General features: G+C 38.1%; 1 protein-coding gene across 1 annotated transcript in view; it reads right to left on the bottom strand.

The window, feature by feature from the left end:
* The window catches only part of Pgm2l1 (phosphoglucomutase 2-like 1), a 49,111-nt gene that overhangs the window by 18,535 nt on the left and 7,720 nt on the right, over positions 1–22,856 (bottom strand). The window contains 4 exon segments of the mRNA NM_001109454.3: positions 1,882–1,965; positions 3,952–4,036; positions 4,990–5,096; positions 6,934–7,101. Of these exon segments, the coding sequence (NP_001102924.1) occupies positions 1,882–1,965; positions 3,952–4,036; positions 4,990–5,096; positions 6,934–7,101 (444 nt within the window).

Genomic DNA, 22,856 nt, shown 5'->3' with positions numbered 1-22,856 from the left:
AAGCCCGCAGACGACCCCAAGAGATCTCCTATTAGCAACTTAGCACCACACCTAGAGCTCTAGAGCAGGAAGGAATAACATCCAAGGAATGTAAGGGAAGAAGTACTCAAACTTGAGGCTGAAGGCGACAAACAGAAACAAGACAAAAGCCATACAAATCATCAATGAAATAGACTTGGTTCTTTGAAAAAAAATCAACAAGATCAGGAAACCTAAGACATATTAAGCAAAATATGGAAAGTGGAAAATCCAAATTAAAGATGAAGAGGGTATTACTGTTGTACTGTAACAGTGTACTGTAACAGACACTGAGGCCATTCAGAGAAGAAGGACATATTTTAAAAATCTGTATTCTACTAAACTGGAAAACCTAAAACAAATAAATAAATAAATAAAAAGGATAAATTTCTTGATATATAAACTACCAATGTTAAGTCAAGATCAAGTAAACAATTTAATCAGATCCATAAGCTCTAGTAAAATAGAAGCAGTAATTAAAAGTTGGCCAAAATTTCCCTATTTTTAGGATATTTGTGTTTACTTGCATGAGAAGTTGGTTAAAAAGTGTGTGTATCCCTCCCCGGATTTACAGATGGTTGTGAGCCATCACATGGTTCCTGAGAGTTGAACCAGGGTCTTCTAGAACAGCAGCAGTCTTAACCCTTAGCCCTGAACTGTACCTCTATTCCCCTCTTAAGCTTAGTTTTTGAGACAGGATCTCATGCTGAACCTGGTAGAGCTCCTTGTCTCAGCTGGAATGGCTGGCCAGTGAGCCCCAGGTTCCCTGCTTCTGTCCCACAGCACTGGGGTTACAGATGCATACTGCTGAATCTAGTGATTACATGGGCATTGAGGAAGCAAGTGCGGGTCCCATGCTTTCAGAGCAAGCACTTTACCCACAGAGTCATTTCCCCAGTCTCTATGTCGTAATAGATATGGAACCCTAAAGTCTGTGTCTTCAGCTCATATTTCTTCCTTGAGTTACAGATCTCCACATCCAGCTGCTCACAGCACATCTGCTTACCTGGTTGATTCACCATACCTGAAACTTACAGGTCACAAACTGAGTTAATTATGCTTCTTCCCTGCCTCTAGGAATGGGCCAGGCCACAAATATTTTTTTATTTTGTTTTATTTTGCTTTTTGAGACAGGGTTTCTCTGTGTAGGCTTGGCTGTCCTGGAATTTACTCTGTAGAGTTTAGTCTCGAACTCAAGAGATCTGCTTTGCCTCTGCCTCTCTAGTGCTGAGACTAACGGCATGTGTCACCACTACCCAGCAGGCCCCAAATCTTTAATCAGTTTTAAACCTTTCTCCTATTTAAGATAGAACTTGGTGTGTCTGGAGTCCTCCCAAACAAGAAGGAAAATGTAAGAATATGGGTCCATCTCCCAGGAGCCTGAACGCAGCTCAGTACTATACTGTGTGCCTTCCATGTGCACCTCACAAGCTACTTTTACCTCTGGCACTCTACTTGTAATGTTTTGTCAGAGAGGCTAATGAAGCAAGTAGGTCCTGTGCCACTGCGAAGCCTGGGCAGAACAGAGAGAGGGGAGAGTGAGCTCAAGGTACTAGTTCCCTGACTCTTCCATTCAGTCTTCATATTCCTGATATAAAACATGACTTGATTTCTGAAATTATACAGAGGATATATTTGGGATGGGATGGAGAAATCAAGGGGAAAAAAAAGAAGTAAAAACTCCAACGAAGAGACCACTGCAATATACACACCCTGGGAACCAGTAAACACTATCAGAGGTACACATCCAAGCTTTGATATGTTTCCAATGCCTGGCTTTGCTCCTCAGTATAGAAAATATCGAGTATATATTGTTCAAGTAAAAGTTATAAAATAGGCCAAGGCTGGGAGTCCAAGGCTTACCTTGTACCCGTTGTCCTCTTTGCGGTTATGAGAAGCAGTAATCATCACACCTGCGACTGCTTTGAGCTCCTGAACTGCATATGGCTGAAAATTAAAAAAATAAATTCCTAGCAGCATTCTTCTACTTTGCTTGCTAGATATTTGCATATTTTCTATGAACGCTACTTGGTTAAATAATTCAGGAGGACACAGATATCATAATTTAAGATCTTCCTGCTCCAGGCTTGATGGGTAAGGTCCTTCTCTAACACGCGCAGTTCAACAACCATTCAATTATCACCTTAAATGGTCTTTCTTCTCAATCTCCTATTGCTGATTGATATAAAATTTTCTTAATCTTTGTTATATAATAATATTTAGTAAATGCTATATGACAGACACTTTGCTGGACTGGGAATGGCAAGTATAATTACAAATAGTTGGAGATGGAAATAAACTTAGAAGCCATCTAATCCATCACATTTTACACAAGTTTTATCTGACATTACACAGTCATTGGGTAGCAGATTCAAAGGTATAAGTCTTTTTTGTCTTCTAATTGAAGATCTTTACATATGATCTGTGGCCTCCACGGCACATAAAGTGTCAGCTCACCGTTTTCTTGATTATTTCTCTTCCCTGGACACTTCCTTCCTGTTTCCACCATCATACCAACCACTTTCCAGACCACAGAAGGTGGGGGAGGGAAAGGGGAAGGGACCTGGTAGATGTTCTAGGTCCGATCATACTAGTCTATTCCCTTAACTTGATTCCAAAAACAGTTTTAAAACCCACACCTGATCAGAGTTCCTTCTCCAAGATATTCTGGCTACCCTTAGTCAAGGAAGACAACCCTTGATTTGAAGTCATGGTGATAAAAGGGAATAAATCTGGGACAGATAAAAATACTTTAGCAACTACAATAGAATAATCTATAGACATTTGAGAATACTTTTAAAAATACCAATTAAAGTTACTGAATAATTATAGATCTTATCTAGGCTTATTTCTTATCAGTTTTGTTGTATCAACTGTTATTCTAAGAAACTGGCTATTTATCCAAGTTTGCATTTATTTGAATTATGTTGTTAGAAATACTACGCTTATCTTAGTTTCTACTGTATTTATTACACACTCCTTTTGCTGCGTCTTACAGCTTCAGCACTCCACGGTTTTATCAATTAAATCTTAAATTACATTTACTTATTATTTTGGGGGTGCATTCATGACGTAAGAATAGAGAACAACTTGTAGAACGTGGCTCTCTACTTGTACTGTGTGGGCCCCAGGGACTGAACTCTGTCAGGCTTGGCACCTAGAGCCATATCTTCAGCCCAGTTCTGTCTTTTGTTATTATCTGACTTATACTTTTATGATTTCGTTCGCTTTACTCTGCTTTAGGACTAACGCATTATTAGAGCACAAGCTCGGTATCTTAACATCTTTTCTCTTGCTAACACATTCATTAAACTTACACACTTCTCTCGAAGTAGGGCTTAGCTCTACAAGTTCTGCTGTTTGTTGTTTTCGTTGCTGTTCAGTTTTACAGACAGAGTCTTTGCTTTACCTTGTCAATATACTCACATTTCCACTGCTACATTTTGTCAAGTAGCACCAGACCATGTACATCGATTATAACTGTAACACAGTAACTAGGACATGATCTATTAACTGCACTAGTTGCAAATGTGGTTGGTGGCTCTTTAGTCTAGATCACTGTATACATATAAAACACATCAGGTCAGTGGTCAATCGTATCAGTCTTTGAAGTCTGTTGGTGACTGGTCACTGTTTTTCAGCTCTCAGGTGGAAATGCACACAAAACCCATCTCAACCTGCTAATAGTGAGCTCAAATCTATGTGTCACGTTTGTCCTGATAAATCAATTTCTGAAATAAGATCATTAAACATCTCACCATGACCATCAGCTGGTCAACTTATATAAACCAAGCTCAAAGCAAAACTATTTTTCTTCCTCTAGTTGGATTTTCATTGAATTGGACGTACGCATGGCAAAGATTTAAATCCTATTGACTTAAGAAATCCCCTGAAGGACAGCCAGCTGAGTAGTGACTACCACAGCATACTTACTACGAAAGGTGTAGGAACGTATCTTGAAAAAAGGTAAACAGGAACATCTTTAGCCAGCAACACCGCAGCAGTGAGTTTAGCAAGCCTAAAAAGAGAGATTTCATTTAGTCCTTCCCATAATTTTAATAAGCCAATCTTCCGTATAATAAATGTTTCACGATAGAATTATTCTGAATTTTGAAACAAGATCTTCTGCAGTAGCCAAACCGGTTGGAACTATTAGGTAGGTTTGTCTCAAACTCATGATCCTGCCTCAGTCTCCCGTATGTGCTATCACGCCCGGCCAGACAATTATTTAAGCTACATGCTCCAACTTGAAACTGTTAAGTAAGGGTTTTGTTGTTGATGCTTGTTTTCTTTAAGGAGCTAGTGATATGGCTTAGTGGTAGCGCACTGGCTTAGTATGCACCAGGCCCTAGCTGCATTCATTCCGACACACACACACACACACACACACACACACACACACACAAAAAACAAAAGACCCTAATCCTCCAAATACAAACAAGAAAACTGTACGGTCCTTAACAACAAGCAGAACTGACACTACAATTCTTTACATCTTGTTCATCTTTTGGCAGCGATAGCGGTTTTAAACTAAGAAATAAAGCATGTAAAAGGCAACAAGATCAAAGGACAGTGAGACAGATAAACTTCATAAAGAGGTACCATGATTATCAACTTATGAATAGATCCTAGAGCAGGACTGTAAGAGAACAGACGCTTCATAGTTACTCCCTACTCGGTTCCTACAGTCTCCCTCCATTCCCCAATATATACACTGATATTATTATTTGAACTTCCAATATTTTAGGAAGTTATACTTCTATAAAATCCAAAGCTTATTTATCTCTGAAGTGCTTTTTTACTTCTCTTTCAGATAAAATTGTTCTTAAGCTTCAGGAAAACATTCAATCAGCATTAGCATGGGATCAGCTTCTATACCAAGGTCTCTTTTCAGAACTCTTACCAGCAGAAAAAAAAAATTAAATATTTCACTCCCATTCCAATGTATCCCTGCGGTAGTTAACACTGTACCTCTGGCTGCTGCAGCTGCTAGTCACTTGACCCCGGGTGTCATAGCCAACAACAAAGCCTCTCTGCTTGAAGTCTGAAAAACACCTCTCCAGGTATTTGTACATCCCCTGAAGCAAAGACACAGAAGGTTAGTTCCTGACCTGCCTTAAGTGCCCCCCATTTCCCTTTCAGCACTGAAGATGAACTGAGCGCCTCAAACAAGCTGGGCAAGTGCATTACCACTGAGCTGCAGCCCAGCCTCAACCTCTGAATTTTACAACTTAAGTCTCTTGGTTTTATTCAGCTGCTTACTGACTCAGAACTGGCTCTGATGTTTATAGCCATGCTTACTAATGTGGGAGCAATACTGCCCACCACATTACTACAGAAATACCATTTTAATGCCACAATCCCAATACAACACACACAACAGGAGGGAGAGAGGAATGAGGGTAAGAGGAGAAGGGGACATGTCAGAAAGAACACTCAGAAGGAACCAGGGAAACTAGTTTTTACTTCAAGGCTTTAGGTCAGAATTTTCATCATCTTACTATGTAGCCCAGGCTGGACTGGAACTTGCTTTGTAGATCAGGCTGTTCTCAAATTTATAGAGTTCCATCAGCTTCAATCTCCCCCTCCTCCTCCTAGTGCTGGGACTAAAGGTGTTCACAACACTGAGTCAAAGAACTCTTCATGAAAAGAAGTGTCCTTGTAGACACATAAATGATTTCCAACATAAATTTGGGGCAAAACAAAAGATCAAAATCGAGTCTGTCCCTTTTGTTTATGAGAATACCTTCCCAAACAAAACAGTTAATTTTTTTTTAAAAGAAGGGTACTGACGTAGAAACTTTAAGAGTTCTTGAGTAGTCAGTTGTGTCGGTGATGTTTTTCTGAGGCAAACATGTGAAGCAAAGTTTTCCTGAAGCAGACACAAGTAAAAGGATGTTTCGCTAAGGCAGACACATGAAGGAACGTTTCATTGAGGCAGACATAGGTGAAAGGATATTCTGCTAAAGCAAGCATGTGAAAGGACATGTGATGGATTCTTCGTTAACGACACACATGTATCGGTCCGCCTTACAAGTATAGTTGAGCTCCATTTGTTGGGACTCCACAGAGAGAAAACGAACCAAAAAACCTCTGGTGGAGTGCTGTGGCTTCTGTTTGCTTCAGCAGAATCTGGGCTGATTGGCAGAGTGATGTCTGCTGAGACACACTCACGTGCTAAGGCAAGACACTTGGGGAGGCATGGCATGTAGAGGACAAGTGATGTTTGGAGGGTATAAATAGAACTAAAGGGACTGAGAGGAGCTTGGCAAGGCTTGCTGGTAGAGCTAGCTGTGTAACGCTTGTTGGTCTTCGCTGGTTTTTGCTTTGCTGAGAAAGGCATAGCTAAAAACTTCTCCTGGTGCTTCTGTTGGTCTTGGTCTGAATCCCTCCTGCTGACTCATGCTGATTCAGCTGAGGCCTGGCTGTTCCTGCTAGGTCATACCACCACTGCTGCTATCCTGACTCGAAGGAACTAGACTGCTGGTGTAATATGTGAACTGTTTGCAAGTGAATCAAGCTGCTGCTGCTGACCTGTAAACTGAATTGTTGATTTCCTGACAACGCAGGTCGCATTTGCCCCAAAGAACCTTTTCTAAACAGGTCCACTTCCCCGTATCCTTTCTTTTCTATTACCTCTGGTGGGTGGTGGGCTAGAAGGGAGGTTAAAGCTTTTTTTTTTTTTTTTTGGAGCTGGGGACCGAACCCAGGGCCTTGCGCTTCCTAGGCAAGCACTCTACCACTGAGCTAAATCCCCAACCCCAAGGTTAAAGCTTTTAAGAACCATCATTATAAGTAGGATTTGAAAAAATTAAAGTTATAGGGTACTGCCAAATTTTTAAAATAACAGAGAAAAGTACATATATAATAGTACATATATAAAAGTATAAAAATACATATATATGTGATACTTGCTTGTGTTGACTGTATTACTGTAAGGTCATTAATGTAGCAGAACCCTGCTCCCATGGCAGATCGAAGTCCTGCAGTCCCAAAAGTCATCCGGCAACAAAGACGATCACGCAATTCCTTGTTCATCCCATTCCGCAAGAGATTTTCAATCTGCTCTTTTGTTTTGGGATTCTGTTTAAAAAACAAAACAAAACAAAAAGCAGATCTAATTGAGAACATAAACTGCTGATACTGAGCCTGTCTGAGGACGCAAAATGTAACGTATAAGCCTGGTTCATTAGAGTCTAAAGTACTTATTAAAGTTAGTATATACTACAAAAATACAACAGCAGAGCAAAGACACAAATATATATAGTGTATAGTATATATTTATTAAAAATCCTTCCACTTCCTGAGTCCTCAGAGATACTGAGTCCTTAAGAGAGGTTCCACTGAGGGTGATTTACATTTATCTATTTTTATATAATCCTAAATTTAAGAACTATGAATTCCTTTAGTCAATTAAAGTAAGAGTCTACATTAAACTTTAAAATATATAGACAAACTATTGGATAAATGCTATGAAGATACCTCACAATGCCTACTTAACTAGATCTTCAGATCAAGATAAACCAGGCACGGTGGAACAAGCCTATAACCCACGAATGGACATAGTTCTAATCGATATTGCTAAACAGTAAGTCCTCTTTTGCTTAGTTCTGAGAAACCAAGTACTAATGCAGGGGTTGCAGGATAAGAGTAACAAGATGGCTTGATGGGTAGAATACAGACTGTTTTTCCTCTCCATTCTTGTCTATCTCCTTCCTAGACCTCACCAAGACCATACAGAATTAGTTATTTTGTGTCTCTACTGAGTATCTGATAGGGAGAGAGACTATCAGGGGTCTAAGGGCAACCTCACTACACTGCAAGCTCCAGACCCCTTTTCAAGAAACTAAAAAAGAAACTAACAAACTAACAAACAAACAAATAAAACCCTTACTAGTCTTTTAAAAACCGCATTCCACTCACCTACAGCGCCAGATGACTATAATGAGATTTTAGGTGTCAAGTATGTCATGTTAGATTTTCATTAAAATGCAAACAAGGCATGAGAGACAAGGCATGCCAACATCCATATTTATAATTTTAGCATGTGTAGATCCCTGGATTCAATACCCAGCATAAAGAAATAAACAGGCAAACAAAAAGACCAGCAGATATAAAATTGAAATAAAATTATGAGAAAGCCTAAATGGAATTTTCTAATATTCTTTATGGGAGGACTAAATATTTAAAAAATGCAAAATGAACCATAACTTCTCTCGCCAAAGTTACTATGAGTTGAGTCTGTAGTATTGACATTTTTTTGCATTGATAGGTTATAAAATGCTAATTAATGCTCACCATTACAAACCAAGGCACCCGATGGGCATTCAGTGCTAAAAGAACTTTGAATTTACACATAAAAACATCATTAATACAAAATTTAAACCAAACAGTTTCTGGCTATCATAGAAACTAAAGTAACTGGAGTTTGTGGGCAAACTAATAAGACATGGCAGTTCTATTAACTGAATTTTCTTTCTTTTTGAGATAGGCTCTCATGTAGCTCAGGCTGTGCTTGAACTCATTACATAGGCAGGGCTGGCCTTAGAATCTTTATTATCCTGCCTCTACCTCTCAGGCGCTGAGATTACCGGCATGTGCCACCATACCGGGCTCTGAGATTTTAATAACACTGAAGAGTGTGCATGTGTAAAACCTAGATTCAAGCATGTTCTGTTTTGTAAATGGCATACACTAACATCTACACAGCCTGGATAAAAATAGGAATAGCTATTAGGAGAAAAATCTAAACAAAAGAATATCTAAGCTACTAACAAACTATCCCAAAGTTAAAGGTATCATTAGATTTGAAAGAAGTAAAACGAAGCTGTTAACATCAGGAGATTAAAGCAAAACCCGAATGGCCTCTTTATGCACAGAGGATGAGTACTGATTTCCAGTTAGTGAGGCTGTAAATTGGGAAGGTTTTCCAGAGTAACTGCAGCAAAGCATCAAATTTTAGATTGCATATGTTTTTGACCCATGGACCCATGTGCTGAAGCAATACTTTCACTCAACACCAGAATGTTCGCCGCTACATTCTTGCTGGTAGCATTATTGTAACTATCACACAGATGAAGAAAAAAAGAGTCACAGATTCCCCAGAGGACTGAGCTAGCTGGGCAGGATTTAAACACATTTGGTTGAACATTTGGTCTGGTTCTAAGTAGAAAACAATTGTACTGAGCAGGTTAATAATGTGTAAAAACAATTCAACTCCAGGTACAATGTGAAACAGCATCTTTTTTGATACAGCTACATAAATGTGCAAATGATCCACCACTATGAGCTGACTGAAGATACTTCCTAATGTTAAACTGCACAAAAATGAGAGCAGGACCTAAACTTCTCTGTATTACAAATCTCAGATACAGTACTAACTTAAGTCCTATTTCTTAAAAAGCTATTGTTTGAGAAAAATAAGAATGAAGAATCATGATACATTAAACACAGTAAACCTGTATGGGAAAGAGTTAAATGATTATGGTGACAGACATTTGAGGTTTATTTTAAATTCATGTCTCTATTAATTAATAGCTAGATAATTAAATTATTAATTAAATTACATGGTGTTATAAACTTGGAAAAAAGACTTACAAAGCTATGTAGTTATAAATAGCTTCTATTTTTTAGATAATGAAATTGAAGTTGTATTTTGTTGCTAAAAATATTTAAATAACCATGATGCCAGTAAACAGTAACAAGGACCTAGAGAAATATAGGTAAATTATTTTAAAATACAATTTCCATGTATATCTCAGATATAATAATAAGTGAAAAGGCAGGCAGAAAAGTATATGAAGTATTTTAATTAGTATTAAAAAGTGTACATGTGGGGTTGGGGATTTAGCTCAGTGGTAGAGCGCTTGCCTAGCAAGCGCAAGGCCCTGGGTTCGGTCCCCAGCTCCGAAAAAAAGAAAAGAAAAGAAAAAAAAAAAGAACCTTCAAAAAAAAAAGTGTACATGTATGCCTTAGTTCATGCAAGAAAAAGAAGAAAACTAAAAAATTGATTATCCCTGGTGAAGTTTCCACCAGGAGTGGAAACTGAGGTGAAAAGGTAACATTTATGTTTTATAGCCCTAATACTGTCTGGATATTTCATGTACATAGAACCCATCATTTATTATAACTACCAGTTTTGTATTCATAATGGGTGTCTCTATTGTGAGCTTGTGTGAAATCTTTTTCATCTCACAAACTGCCCTTACTATATTACTGCTTGAGAAATTTATTTCTATTTACCCTAGATATGGAGAGAAACGGTGGACTGAAGAAATGATTCCAGCCACGTCCAGCCTGGCAAGTCAGTGCATTTAACTTGGCTTACTTGTAAGAGGATGGGCAAGTTCTAGTAGCCTGATAAGACTTTCCCTCCTGGCAACTGTTAAACACATACATGTCCTCAGGAAGCAGAGAGGTTGATTGGTTATTTATTTATTTTATTTTGCAAGAGGGTCTCACTATGTAGTTCTGATTGGCCTGGAACTCGCTATGTAGACCAGGCTGGCCTGAACTCACAGAGATCCACCTGCCTCTGCTTCCCAAGTACTGGGACTAAAGGGTGTGCCACCATGCCTAGCTTGATTGTTGCATCTCTATGTAGCTAAAATGAATAAAAGGAAGTAACTACTTACATAATACTCATAGAACATTTAAGTCCAAATGCAAATATGAAAAAGTAATCTTTTAGTATTAGTATTATTTTAAAATGTTTTTATTAGCACATATTATATATAATACATTTCATTGTAACATTTTCGTGCATGTACAAATTTCAATCATACTGTCCTCCTCCTCATTACTCTTTCCTCTTTTCTGCTCTCACCGATTCTTTAGCCCCATCTTCTACTTTCATACTTGCGCTTACATTTTTAATTGATTTTTGGTGACTCAGTGAGTTTCGTTGGGGCTCCTTATAGCTACTCGAGTGAGGGATGTTTACCAGAGCCATGTGCACCCTGCCAGTGGCTACACCACTGAATAAAACGGCTTTCCCAAGATTCTTTGAATACACAGAAATGTTTAACATTTACCTTCTTACAACCTTTCACAGATATGAAGAAAACTACACACTACACCAAGTCACACCAACTCTGCCAACAAATGAAGGAATTTATATCACTTACATATGAAAAATCATATTGGACTCGTCTAAGCTTTTCTGAACCTCTTATGCTCATAATTAGGTCCTTTTGCATTGCTTCTGTGTGATAAATATAAATGCATTTAAAGTACTTTAAATAAAAGTAACCGAGTTTGCCAATGGGTTTACCTGTAAATCCTTTCCCATACCTGTGATGGACAGATAACACTTACGGCAAGGTTGACTGAACTTAGAAGCCCTATGGAAACACACCTCTGTGCTCTCTGAGGGTGCTTCCAGAAGGCTTGCTTGAAGAAAGACCTATCCTGAATGTAGACTGCAGCATCCCATGGGCTGAGGTTATAAAAGGAGAAAGAAGCTGAGCACCATCTTGCTGCCCTCCACCCCCAACTCTCTGATCCCGATTATGGATAAAAAACACTCAGACACCTCCTTCACCTGCTGCCATGCCTTCTCTGTCATGAGGAGTGATCTCCTCAAACTCTAAGCCAAAAAAAGAATGTCTTCCTTTAGTTGCTACTTGTCAGGTATTTGGTCACAGCAATGAGAAAGTAATTAATATACTATTTTATAATCCCTATGCAACTTGAATCTACTTAAGAATATCTGAGTGACCTAACAGCTTGCAAACAATCTGAACCATGCACTGTATCTTAGAAGATTAGAAAAGACATTAAAGAACACAGTATCAGTTAACAATCCCAATTCCTGATACTGCTATTCATTAAAGGGAGCCTATGTACAAACTCTTCTGTAATTCAGAATGTCTAAAATTACAAAACTTTGTTGTTCTTAAATATCTCAGAGATCTATATTTGAACAACAAATACCAGGTTAAGAAAATAATAAAGAATTTTTAAAGTATGTCTAAAGAGAAGTTGAAATAGGAAACTGCAACCTGAAAACCTGAGGGGTGGACACAGCTGACATTTACTTCTGAGGGTCAGCCAGCTTGGAGATCCATTTCCACAGCCCTGGAGCAGAGCGGGGAATACAGTCAGATGACTGCTTATTAGCTTCAAAATATAATCATGTTCTTCTCAATTGAAGCAAGTTTATTTAATACTGGCAAGGAAGACGAACACTGGCCAGGTCCATACCCAGGATTCCCAGAGAAATGGCCCAAAATATAATCATGTTAAAGGAGTGTCTCCCCATATGAAAATATCTGTGTACAATTCTAAATTTAATTTCCTCATCTTTAAAAAATTTTACTCAAATTATCAGTAAGTTAGCCTAGATAAAAAACTTGAATGGCTATACTCATCAGTTTACTTGAAAAATCATTTTTTCTGGGAAAAATAAAATCCAAGAAATGAAAACATTAACTAGACCACAGCCAGAAAGTGAGTTTCAAAATACAGCTTTGCTATCATTTACGTGTAATATTGGATAGGGAAAGATTAATGTGAAAAGTTAAAGATGTCAATTATTGTATTTTAAAGCCTTCCTGGGGATGTAGCTCACTGGCAGGGTGCTAGCTTAGTGCACAGGCCCCGGCTTTGATCTCTAGCAGTATGAAAATAAGAATGCAGCTAGAGAGACGACTTGGTGGTTAAGAGCACTGGCTGCTCTTGCCGAGGACCCAGGTTTGATTCTCAGCATCCATATGGTAGCTCACAATAACTCCAGTTCCAGGGGATATGATATCCTCTTCTTAAACACTTAGGCATGGCTATGGTATACAGACATATATGTAGGCAAAACACTATACACATAGACTAGTAAAATAATTAAAACTAACTAAATGGAATACCTATTTACCAAGCGCATACTATGTGCCACATTTAGAAGATACTATTGGTTACTATGTAGTGAGGTGGAAAGGTAAGTAAAAGGGCAGTTTCCACAGAGTACGCTGGGTTCTGGGTGGTAGATCAGTATTTGAACTACGTTTTTAAGCCAGGATGAACTGAGGAAAGGGAACTGAAGGAAGCAAGGTCTGACCTGACAGTGAAAAGTGAGTATGAACTCGATGTTGGAGGGGACAGGGGAAAGCTGCGAGTAGAAACACGATGATTTCAGTATTAGATTTAGACTAGACTGGCTCTTCACAGTAACTCAGTAACTTAGTTAAATTAAATCAAGACACCATTTTTAACTGATTTTAATTTTAGGTGAAAATGGCTTTGTGATTTAATTTTAAGAGTTTTTAAGAGCAGAGCTAGGGAAGAAGGTTGAATTTACTATGGCTGGATAATAAATCCTTCCAACTTTAAAGCCGGAATCAATAACCACTTATTATCTTCCACAGTTTCTGTAGACAGGAAGTGTCTGAGGCCTCTGTTGAAAGACTCAAAAGATCTGCTTGCTGGAATCAACTCCAATTGTGTCTGTCCTGTATCTGACAGCGATGATAGCTGTTATCAAGGACCCGTGCTATTAAACAGAACATCTACAAAGGGCATTCCTTGTAGCCTGGACGCCCTCCCAATGCTGGGTTCTAAGGGCAAGTATCCAGAGAGCAGCTCTACCACCTTTCCTGGCCCAGCCCTGGACAATCACTTCCACTGCTCCTGCTGTTTCTTGAGGCTATGACGAAATCTCATCCAAGTTCTGGGAGAGGGGACACTCTCTTCAACTGAAGCATGACAAAGCCATGCAGAAAAAGAATGTGAGATGAAGTAAGTAAATGATCCTAGCTATTTCTGAAAGCTGAAACTTGCACAAAGGGGCTTTAAAACGCCAAATTTAGAAATCTGAAATACTACTTATCCCAACAATTTGGAGTAAAAGGCTACTTAGCCAGTAGCTCGAATATTAAATAGTCTTGATCCAGTTGTTCTAGTTCTAGATATTTATCCCTAAAGAGAAGTATAATTAATCAGGGATTCATGTTAAGACTTAGTTATAGGTCCTCAGTGACATAGCTGGTCTGGTTCATGGCCAGCTATGTGATTGTCTCCAAAACAAAACAAAAATAAACATACCAAAGATTTAGTTATAAGGATACTCACTAAAATGTTAATAATATTGACTAAAATAAGTAAACTACATATTCTATAGAAAAATGGTGAAATAAAAAAGGCTAACATAAGGAGCTAGGGAGATGGCTTTATTGGTAAAGTGCTTTCCCAAGCATGAAGATCTCCATTTAATCCTGGGTATCTATGTAAAAAGCTGGTCTTAGTGACATGGACTTTTAATCCTATGATGGGAGGTGGAGACAGGAAGATCCCTGGGCCTCTATGGCCAAACCAGCCTAGCCTAACAGGTGAGCTCCAGGCCATTGAGAGACCCTGTTTTATAGGTAATAGATAACATTACTGAAGACGACACACAAGGTCATCCTCTGGCCACCAATCTCACATGCACCCACAACACCCAAAAATACACATGTACCTACAAATATGAACAAGCACACATATGCACATACATACATTAAAAGTATAATGAGGGGTTGGGGATTTAGCTCAGCAGTAGAGCGCTTGCCTAGCGAGCGCAAGGCCCTGGGTTCGGTCCCCAGCTCTGAAAAAATGAAAGAAAAAAAAAGTATAATGATACATTCAAATATCATATCTAGAATCTTATTAACTTTTAATGATATGTGAGATACTCAGGATTTTTACCTTAGGAGATATAAGCCATAATAAGTTCATAAGTCATATATGTAATAATTCCTGATTTGTAAAACAGTCATATATATATGCATTAAAGTACAACTAAAATGTGACTGTTCTTTGCTAATATTCTTATTCTTCCTTATTTAGAGTAATATAATTAGGTATAATTGTAATTATGGGCAAGCTTAGAGCATACATCAATACCAAAGTTAATCCATAAACTGGTATTATTCATTAGCTTAGGAAAGTTCACAGCTACAGTCTCTTCAAATACTGCTGCTGGTCTACTCTCTTTCCTGTCCCTGGTGGCTTCAATGGATGTGAGAACTAAATTATATCATCTCAGGACTCATACCCATACTTCCTCTTGAGCCTTCCTACTATCTATCACTCTGTCACTACAGTCTTCCTTCTCAATATTCCTGCTGCCCTATCTGTAGGTTGCTAATTCTCTCTTTAACTCTGAATTTTACTTAAGTAAAAAGTGGGTTCAGAATCAGAACTCACTTAAAAACATACCAGCTTTTGTATTATTTCACTTCTCTGCCTAATGTTTAATTTTCTCTTTTTGACCTCTTAGATTTGGTGATCGACAGTTATTTTAAAGTCTGTATATTACAATTTAGCATGAAGCACCGCTACAAGTCAGTTTGTAGTACATTTGTTTTTGTGGGGATTGTTTATGTTGACCTGTTTCTTTAATGGATCTGGCTAACTCACTCTACGCTGGGTGTTATATTTGTAATGTTATTAATATGGAAAAATTGAGGCCTTCAATGAAGGCTTCAAGCACTGTAGCTGCAAATTAAGCACATGAGACAGAGGCAGAACAACCAGCAATTCAAGGTTATTTTTGTCTACAGAGTAAGTTTAAGGCTACCCTGGGCTACTTGACGTCCTTTCTTAAAACAACATGAACAAAAATGAATGTACTTCCCCTTACATAGATTTCTTTCTTCTCTTTTCTTGGGTACCTAAAACCAACAGCAATCTAAGCTGGTTTTAGCCGAATTTTCAGGCCATTCAAATAACTCAGACCTGGGATTTAGTCCGTTTAGTGCTGATACTGAATCCATAAGTAGTCGTATGGCGGCCCTTTGAACTCTCATTTTTAAGTAACAGTACTAGACTCTAGATTCAATTTTTGCCTGTTTGTAAACCTTTTAAAGCCCAGTGCCAGGAATGGGTTACTTCTTTTAGTGTTGTTGGCCACTGAGGCCTCATAGACCCCCCCCCCCCCCAAACATTATAGGTTATCACTGCTCTCGTTTCCCCTCTTACCCTTGATTTTATTTATGGACTTTATTGCTGAAGACATATTTGAGTCATAGAATATGGAGAAATAAAGCTGGCATTTATGTACATGAAAGCTTCATCCCTACTGGCTAATTTTCAGCTATAGAAGGTGCTATGAACGCTACTAGAAGAGAAATGTAATCATCAATCATACCCAGCTATGAACACCCTGAGACCTATAATATAGTGACTGGCATAACAAGACATGCCCACTAGTGGACATGTGGTAAGAACATCACAATCACTGACAACTGGATTGAAGAACCACTCCACAAGATCAAACCCATACCTGGTACCATTACTGTGACAAGAATCTATGGCTAGGTCCTAAGGGAGAATCTACTATACTGTTATTCTGCTAAATGTACATAGTAGTAAGTCAACTTCTAATGACTTACCATTATACCAATAGATCAATGTAACTCCACATGCTCATCGAAGAAAATTTCTATTTGTAATAAACAGTGATTAACAGATACCTACAATTGGCCAAGTACAGAGAAGAGGAGAAAGCAGAATATTCAGTCCTGAGTGGACCCTTACCCCCTCCTCCCAGGGCTCAGGGATTATTGCAGAAGATGGGGCGAGTGTAGGAGAGCCCAAGGCAGTGGATGACAAGGAAATGGTGTCTTCTGAACACAGCAGTGCTGCTGCATGTATGAACTCAGAGCAGGTGCAACAACAGGAAGAAAACCTATGACAGCTCGAGCCAGACCAAATCCCAGCACGGAGATAGGAGTTGGGCATGAATCCCACTCCTAGTTTTGGAACTTTTGGCAGCTGTTAACTGCTGTGAGGAGAGAGAGTTTTCTTTCAAAGTGTAGCCCCTGGTGGGTGGACCAATCTCAGGGGAAGACCATATATTCAAGAATAGTTGAGTAACGCAAACTGGTCTTGATGGGCTTTTTAAAAAAATAAAGAACTCAAAGTCACACAGTTTGAAGGGTAGTGAACTGGGGTAGATCTGGAGTTATGGGAAGAGGAGTGACTATGATCAAAACACATTATATAAAAACTCAAAAAAATAATAAAAATTTAAAAAAAAATAAGAGAAACGGGAGGAAGCCTAAATAAAAGCTATACATTAAATGATGTATTTAAGTAGCTGAGAGCACAGGCCTGAACCACCAGGCCTAGCATCAAAATAGGGTTCTGGGCTTGTTGTTGTTGTTGTTGTTTTTAAACCAGAAATATTTCTAAGATGTTCAATGAAAAATGGTGATTTATCAAGTAAAATAGTATATTATTGGTAAAGTTGGAATTATATTTTCCATAAAAAATTTATAACAATGAACAAATAAATAAATAGATGATCTTCAAGGAAAAATGTGGAAAAAACAGGCTTCTTTCTTTCTCTTCCTCTTCTTTCCTTCCTTCCTTCTCTAGTTTGACACAAAATTTCACTGTGCAGCTCAGGCTGATATCAAAAACTAAGTCCAACTGATCCTCTTGCCGCCATCTTCAAGTAGCCATGGCTACGCTTGCTGAAGCTTCTTTCTTCACACATATATAATGACTCAGTAGAAAAGTTAGTAAAATCTATGAAGACAGTTTGTAGAAAATCAAATAAAGATTTAAGTATATGAAAATACACTCAGCCTCACTTTTTAAAAAAATAGAAATTCAAATAAAAATACAGTTTTTGTTTTTTATGTTAACATAGAAAAATATCTGATATTGAACTGTGAAGTCAAGAATTTGGAAAAGTGACGGGTGGTGATGGAGCACGCCTTTAATTCTAGCACTCAGGAGGCAGAGGCAGGTGGCTCTCTATGTGAATGAAGTTCTAAGCCAGCCTGGTGTGCAGAGCGAGTTCCAGGACAGCCATGGCTACACAATGGACCCGTCTTCAAAAACCAAACCAAAAAAAGATTTGAGAAAGTAAGACTCTAACTCTCCAGTGTTTAGATTACCACATTTGGCTGCTTCTACATTATTCCAAATAGAACTGTCAATTCACATTGCTAACAAAGTCTGAGCAGACATCATATTGATTTAATAAAGAAATGCATATTTCTAATGAAAATGAATCTGGGAAAGCAAAGACTTTTACGTATTGTGGACAGAAGAATAAATCACCCATTATGGAGGGTGACTGGGCAAAATTTGTAATATGTCACAACATAATGTGCGCTTGCCTAGCAAGCACAAGGCCCTGGGTTCGGTCCCCAGCTCTGAAAAAAAAAAAAAAGAAAAAGAAAAAGAAAAAAAACATTAAAACATTATATGCATGAAACCTAACTCAATAATCCAATTTCTGAGAACTGATACTATAGAGACACGTAGATATGTCTGAAGATGGTGCATTAGAAACAGTGGTGATGATAATAATAAAATAAGGAAAAAACATAAGAAGCAGTTAAGACTGCATAATTAATTTGACTCATCAATTTACTAAAGTCTTAGATAGCTCTTAAGTGAATGGAGCCCTTCTACAAATATACTGATGAAAAGTATTTTAAATGGGAAAAAAAAAATCAAAGGGTAAAACACCAGTAGGAGGGTTGGGGATTTAGCTCAGTGGTAGAGCGCTTGCCTAGCAAGCGCAAGGCCCTGGGTTCGGTCCCCAGCTCCGGAAAAAAAAAAAAAAAGAAAAAAGAAAAAAAAAAAAACAACAACATACCAGTAGGGTACGGGTTAAATATCTATGAACACACACAAATACTGATTAATGTTTCTGGATTTAAAAAAAGCTGGCTGTAGGAAGGCAACAGCAACAGAAAGCGGCAAGTGCTTTTCATAGCTTTGCATTTATAGTCTATTGTTAAGTAATCAATCATTTTACAGAATGGAAAGCTGGGTGTGTGGCACACAGGAATAACCTCTGAGAAAGGGAGGCTGAGGCAAGAGGATCTCTAGGCTATACAGCAATTTCAAGGACAGCCTGAGCCCTGTGGGAAAAAATCCTTGTCTCCAAAAAACTATGCAGAATTAAAAAAAAGCTGTAAGTTCAAAAGTGTGGTAAACAGAAAAAAAAAATCAAGTCTACTATGCTAACAGGCAAGGAAAAATAAGACAGACATACTGACAAACATTATTTACATTAACTTAGTGAATATAAGCATAGACACCAAATATTTGGCTATTCATTGGGGCCTTTCCTCCTAAACCTTCATAGCTATGTACAAGATGAAAACAGAGAACAGAGACATAGTGACTCACACTTTCAACCCCAGCATTCCAGAAGCAGAGGCAGGCAGATCTCTGTAAGTTTGAGGGCAGCCGGAGCTAAACAGTGAGACCCTGTCTCAAAAGCAAAATAAATACAAGACCGCATCAGCCTTTCTAAAGAGGTTCCCTAGAATAAAGTCCAGAGACACTTCCAGGGTCTTGTCACGTGTTTTCTGGGCAGGTCTGTATTGTCGACATCTGAAGAGTACTTAGTATTAAATAGTGTTCTAGGCATTACACTACAACAACTGTTTTCTTTTTAAACGTTTAAAAAATGCTGGTGGTTACTGGTACTGACTGCATCTGGAAGATGAGCACAGTTGTCTGTCACAAGAATGAAAGGACTCCAATATGACTCAGATCATATTGAAATAAAGCTTCCTTTTGTAGAAGAACCCTTAGACCTGTCTGGAAAAAAAAAAAGCAGAAAGCAGAGTATCCGGTAAGCTCTATCATGGAAGAGTGCATTGCAGAAATGATACCACAGGCTTCAGGGGGAGCAGTTTTGAAATTTCTATACTGAGGTAGGACCACTCACAGAATATCAGATCTTTAACGAGAGTTGATTTTTAAAAAAGTACAATTTTAACTATTACTTAAATATTAAACACAGGGGATAAAAATCTAGAAGCAATCATGTGTTTACTAAGATTCTTAATTAAACAATGGGTTTTATGACAGCATTATGAAGTTAGCTATCTATTCGAGCCAATTCACAACTTGTATAAAAATTAAAATATGACCTAATAGTCATAAGGACAAAATAAAATCATCATGTAAAAATGTTTGCAGGATTTTTTTTTAGGATTTTTTTTTCTTCTGACACTAAATTATGTGGTTTTAGAGCAAGCACTTAAAAGCTGCCTTTGTTACAAACTATTAGACAATAACCAGCAGGGCAACACTCTGACCAGACTGCTTTATTACGCATATTTTTTCTTAAACATAATTATTTCTCTAGTTAATCCTAAAACTATTAGTACCTTGATTTTATTTGTTCCCTTTTTTATGGTGATGTTAATGAGAATGCCTCCTGTCCCCACTCCCACAGGCTCATCTGTTTGAAAATCTGGTCCCAGTTGATGGAACTCTGTGCAAAGGATTAGGTGTGGCCTTGTAGTAGGAGGTATGTCACTGAGGGCAGTTTTTGAGGTTTCAAAGCCCACACCATTCCTACTGTCTCTTTCTCTGGTTATGTCTCAAGGTGTAGTAAGCGCTCACCTACTGCTCCAGCCATGCCTGCCTGTTGCCATACTTCCTCCCACCATTAACGCCAACAAATTTAACCATATAAGCCCAAATTAAACCTTCTTTTATGTTACCTTGGTTACTGTGTTTAACACAGCAATAGAAAAGTGACTAAGACAACATAATCTTACACAGTGTCTTTCCCAACAGCAATCATTCTCCACTTCTCAGGCTATAAACTGAGTATTTATGACTATTTAATTCTGACACTATGCCTCCAGCATCAGATCAGATTAAAGGGTTTAGTGTTAGGGCCTAGGTAAAATATTAAGGCCTAGATGGAATGTTAAGGCTTTGGTAAAATGTTAAGGCCCGGGTAAAATGTGAAGGTCTAAGTAACTGTTACCTGGCTAGTCTGCCATTATAAGCAAACTTTTTCATGTTTCTACTGTTATTAGGGAACTTTCTAATACCAAAATTGATTACATATTCTGTTACGTTCTGTGCCCTTGGAAACCAATCACAATAGAAATCAGTAGGACTGTTTTGTATAGTTACCCACAATAAGCTTGAACCTGAAACCAACCACCTAACAGGACTTCCTGCACCTATGAATAAGCTTTTGTGATATTTGCCTTTATAAGCTGCCCCTGGGATGGACCCCAACATAATCGAAACATCTGCACCAATATAAGAAACTATTTGGAATGAATATTCCATTTTGAGTAGTGGTCTAGTAAAATTTAAGTTCCCAAGACCTCCCTAGGAACTGACATCCTACTTGAAGAAAGAGACATGTATGTGGGTAACTGACATCCAGGGTGGCAAGTTAAGACAGGAATGTTAGACAAGTCCCATCCTGGTAAATAAATTAGAACACGAATATTAGACCAGGCAAGTCCCCTGCCACAGTTGAGTATCCCAACCAATGGGAGTATGGTAAGTGTACAACAAAGACATGTTCCACTATCCCTAAATCCTGATTGGCAAAATAAGTTGGCACAGATGTTCATGAATTTGGGGCTTAAAAACCCTGTAGGATCTTAATTCAGAGTCAGTTCTGAAATCTGGACTATGGCCCTGGTCGGTGTTCATATGGTTTGTGAGGCAATTCCTGGACCCCAACATTTAGTCACAATACTGGTCCTTTTTTTGGAATGCAAGTGCAAAGGATCATAGAACCATAAAAGGGAGTTCTCACTGATGAGGAGCTCATGTTCAAAACTTCTAGAATGCCTTACAAAACTCGAGAGAGCAGTTGACCAGGTTATTGTAAGGATGCAACTCAGGAACAACCAAATGGAAGAGATGAGTAGGTAAGAAGTTGGGGGAGGAAGATGGGACATCCATTCTCTAGCTAGGAGTCCTCCTAGCATTTTGGATTCAGTGATTCAAAAGTTGTTACAGAGCCCAATTTCTAGTCCCCGGACCTTCCTACACTAGAGGTCAGCAGTTAGTGAGAGGCAAAAAGGTCCACAGGTCATTCTGGTGACCAGTCTATTCTAAGACTGTCCAGGGGCTCCACCTAATCATAAACTCAGATGTGATCAAAGGGGGCTGTTATGAATAACAAAGGATACTTCAATTACTCAGGAAATTCCAAAGGTTTTAGGAACACTGTACTAACAACCAGGGACAAAACCAGATGTATTTCTCAAAACATAATACCAGACCACAGTAAATCTGAAGCCAAGGAAATGTAAGCATGTTTTGTATATGTGCATATATTACATATGTATATATCTTAGATAACAAAGAAGAGAAAGGAACTTCCTGGTTCTATAATGGATAGCTATAATTAAAAATAGAAAAGAGAAAACAAGAGAAAAATCACATCTAGTTAAGGTATAAAGCAAGAAAAAAAAGATACAAGAATATACATAAAATTTACATAAAATAAGTGATCTACTCTTGTCTTCCCAAATATCAAAGAACTTTTATGGAATTATAAACAAATATTTTTAAATAAGAGGACTAATAGTGTACTACAATTCAGATAAATATGAATTTACTATTGGCTTTTGATGCTAGGGACTAATCTGAGCTCTGCATATGCTAAACTAATGGGCTCTACAATGAGCTATACTCTCAGCACAGCACTCAATCTATTTTTGTAATCTGCATGCCATGGAAAAAACGTACTATAAAGCCACTGAGAACACAGGCATTTTCTAAGTGTTGATTCTTTAATATTGTTATATTTTTCAAATGTTTTATAAAGAAAAAATGAGAACATTACCAAGCATTTTCTACTACTCAGGCAAAACACTATGCATCTAGCTTTATCCATGTCTCCTCAACATTAATTTCGGAACTTTTCTGTATACTTTTTTATACATTGGGCTTACTGAGATATACTTTACACTTAAACCACTTAAACCATTAACAGTGAATTCTGCCCTTTTAAGGGTTAAATTTAGTCAATTTAAACAAGTATATAAAGTCACACTACACAACACTACAATATTGTATTGATCACAAAACATACAACTATCATAGATCTCACATTACAAGTA

Source organism: Rattus norvegicus, chromosome 1 (genome assembly GCF_036323735.1).
Source record: "Rattus norvegicus strain BN/NHsdMcwi chromosome 1, GRCr8, whole genome shotgun sequence".
Taxonomy (NCBI): Eukaryota; Metazoa; Chordata; class Mammalia; order Rodentia; family Muridae; genus Rattus; species Rattus norvegicus.
The sequence above is the reverse complement of the archived record's forward strand: the minus strand, read 5'-3'. Positions and strand labels throughout refer to the sequence as shown.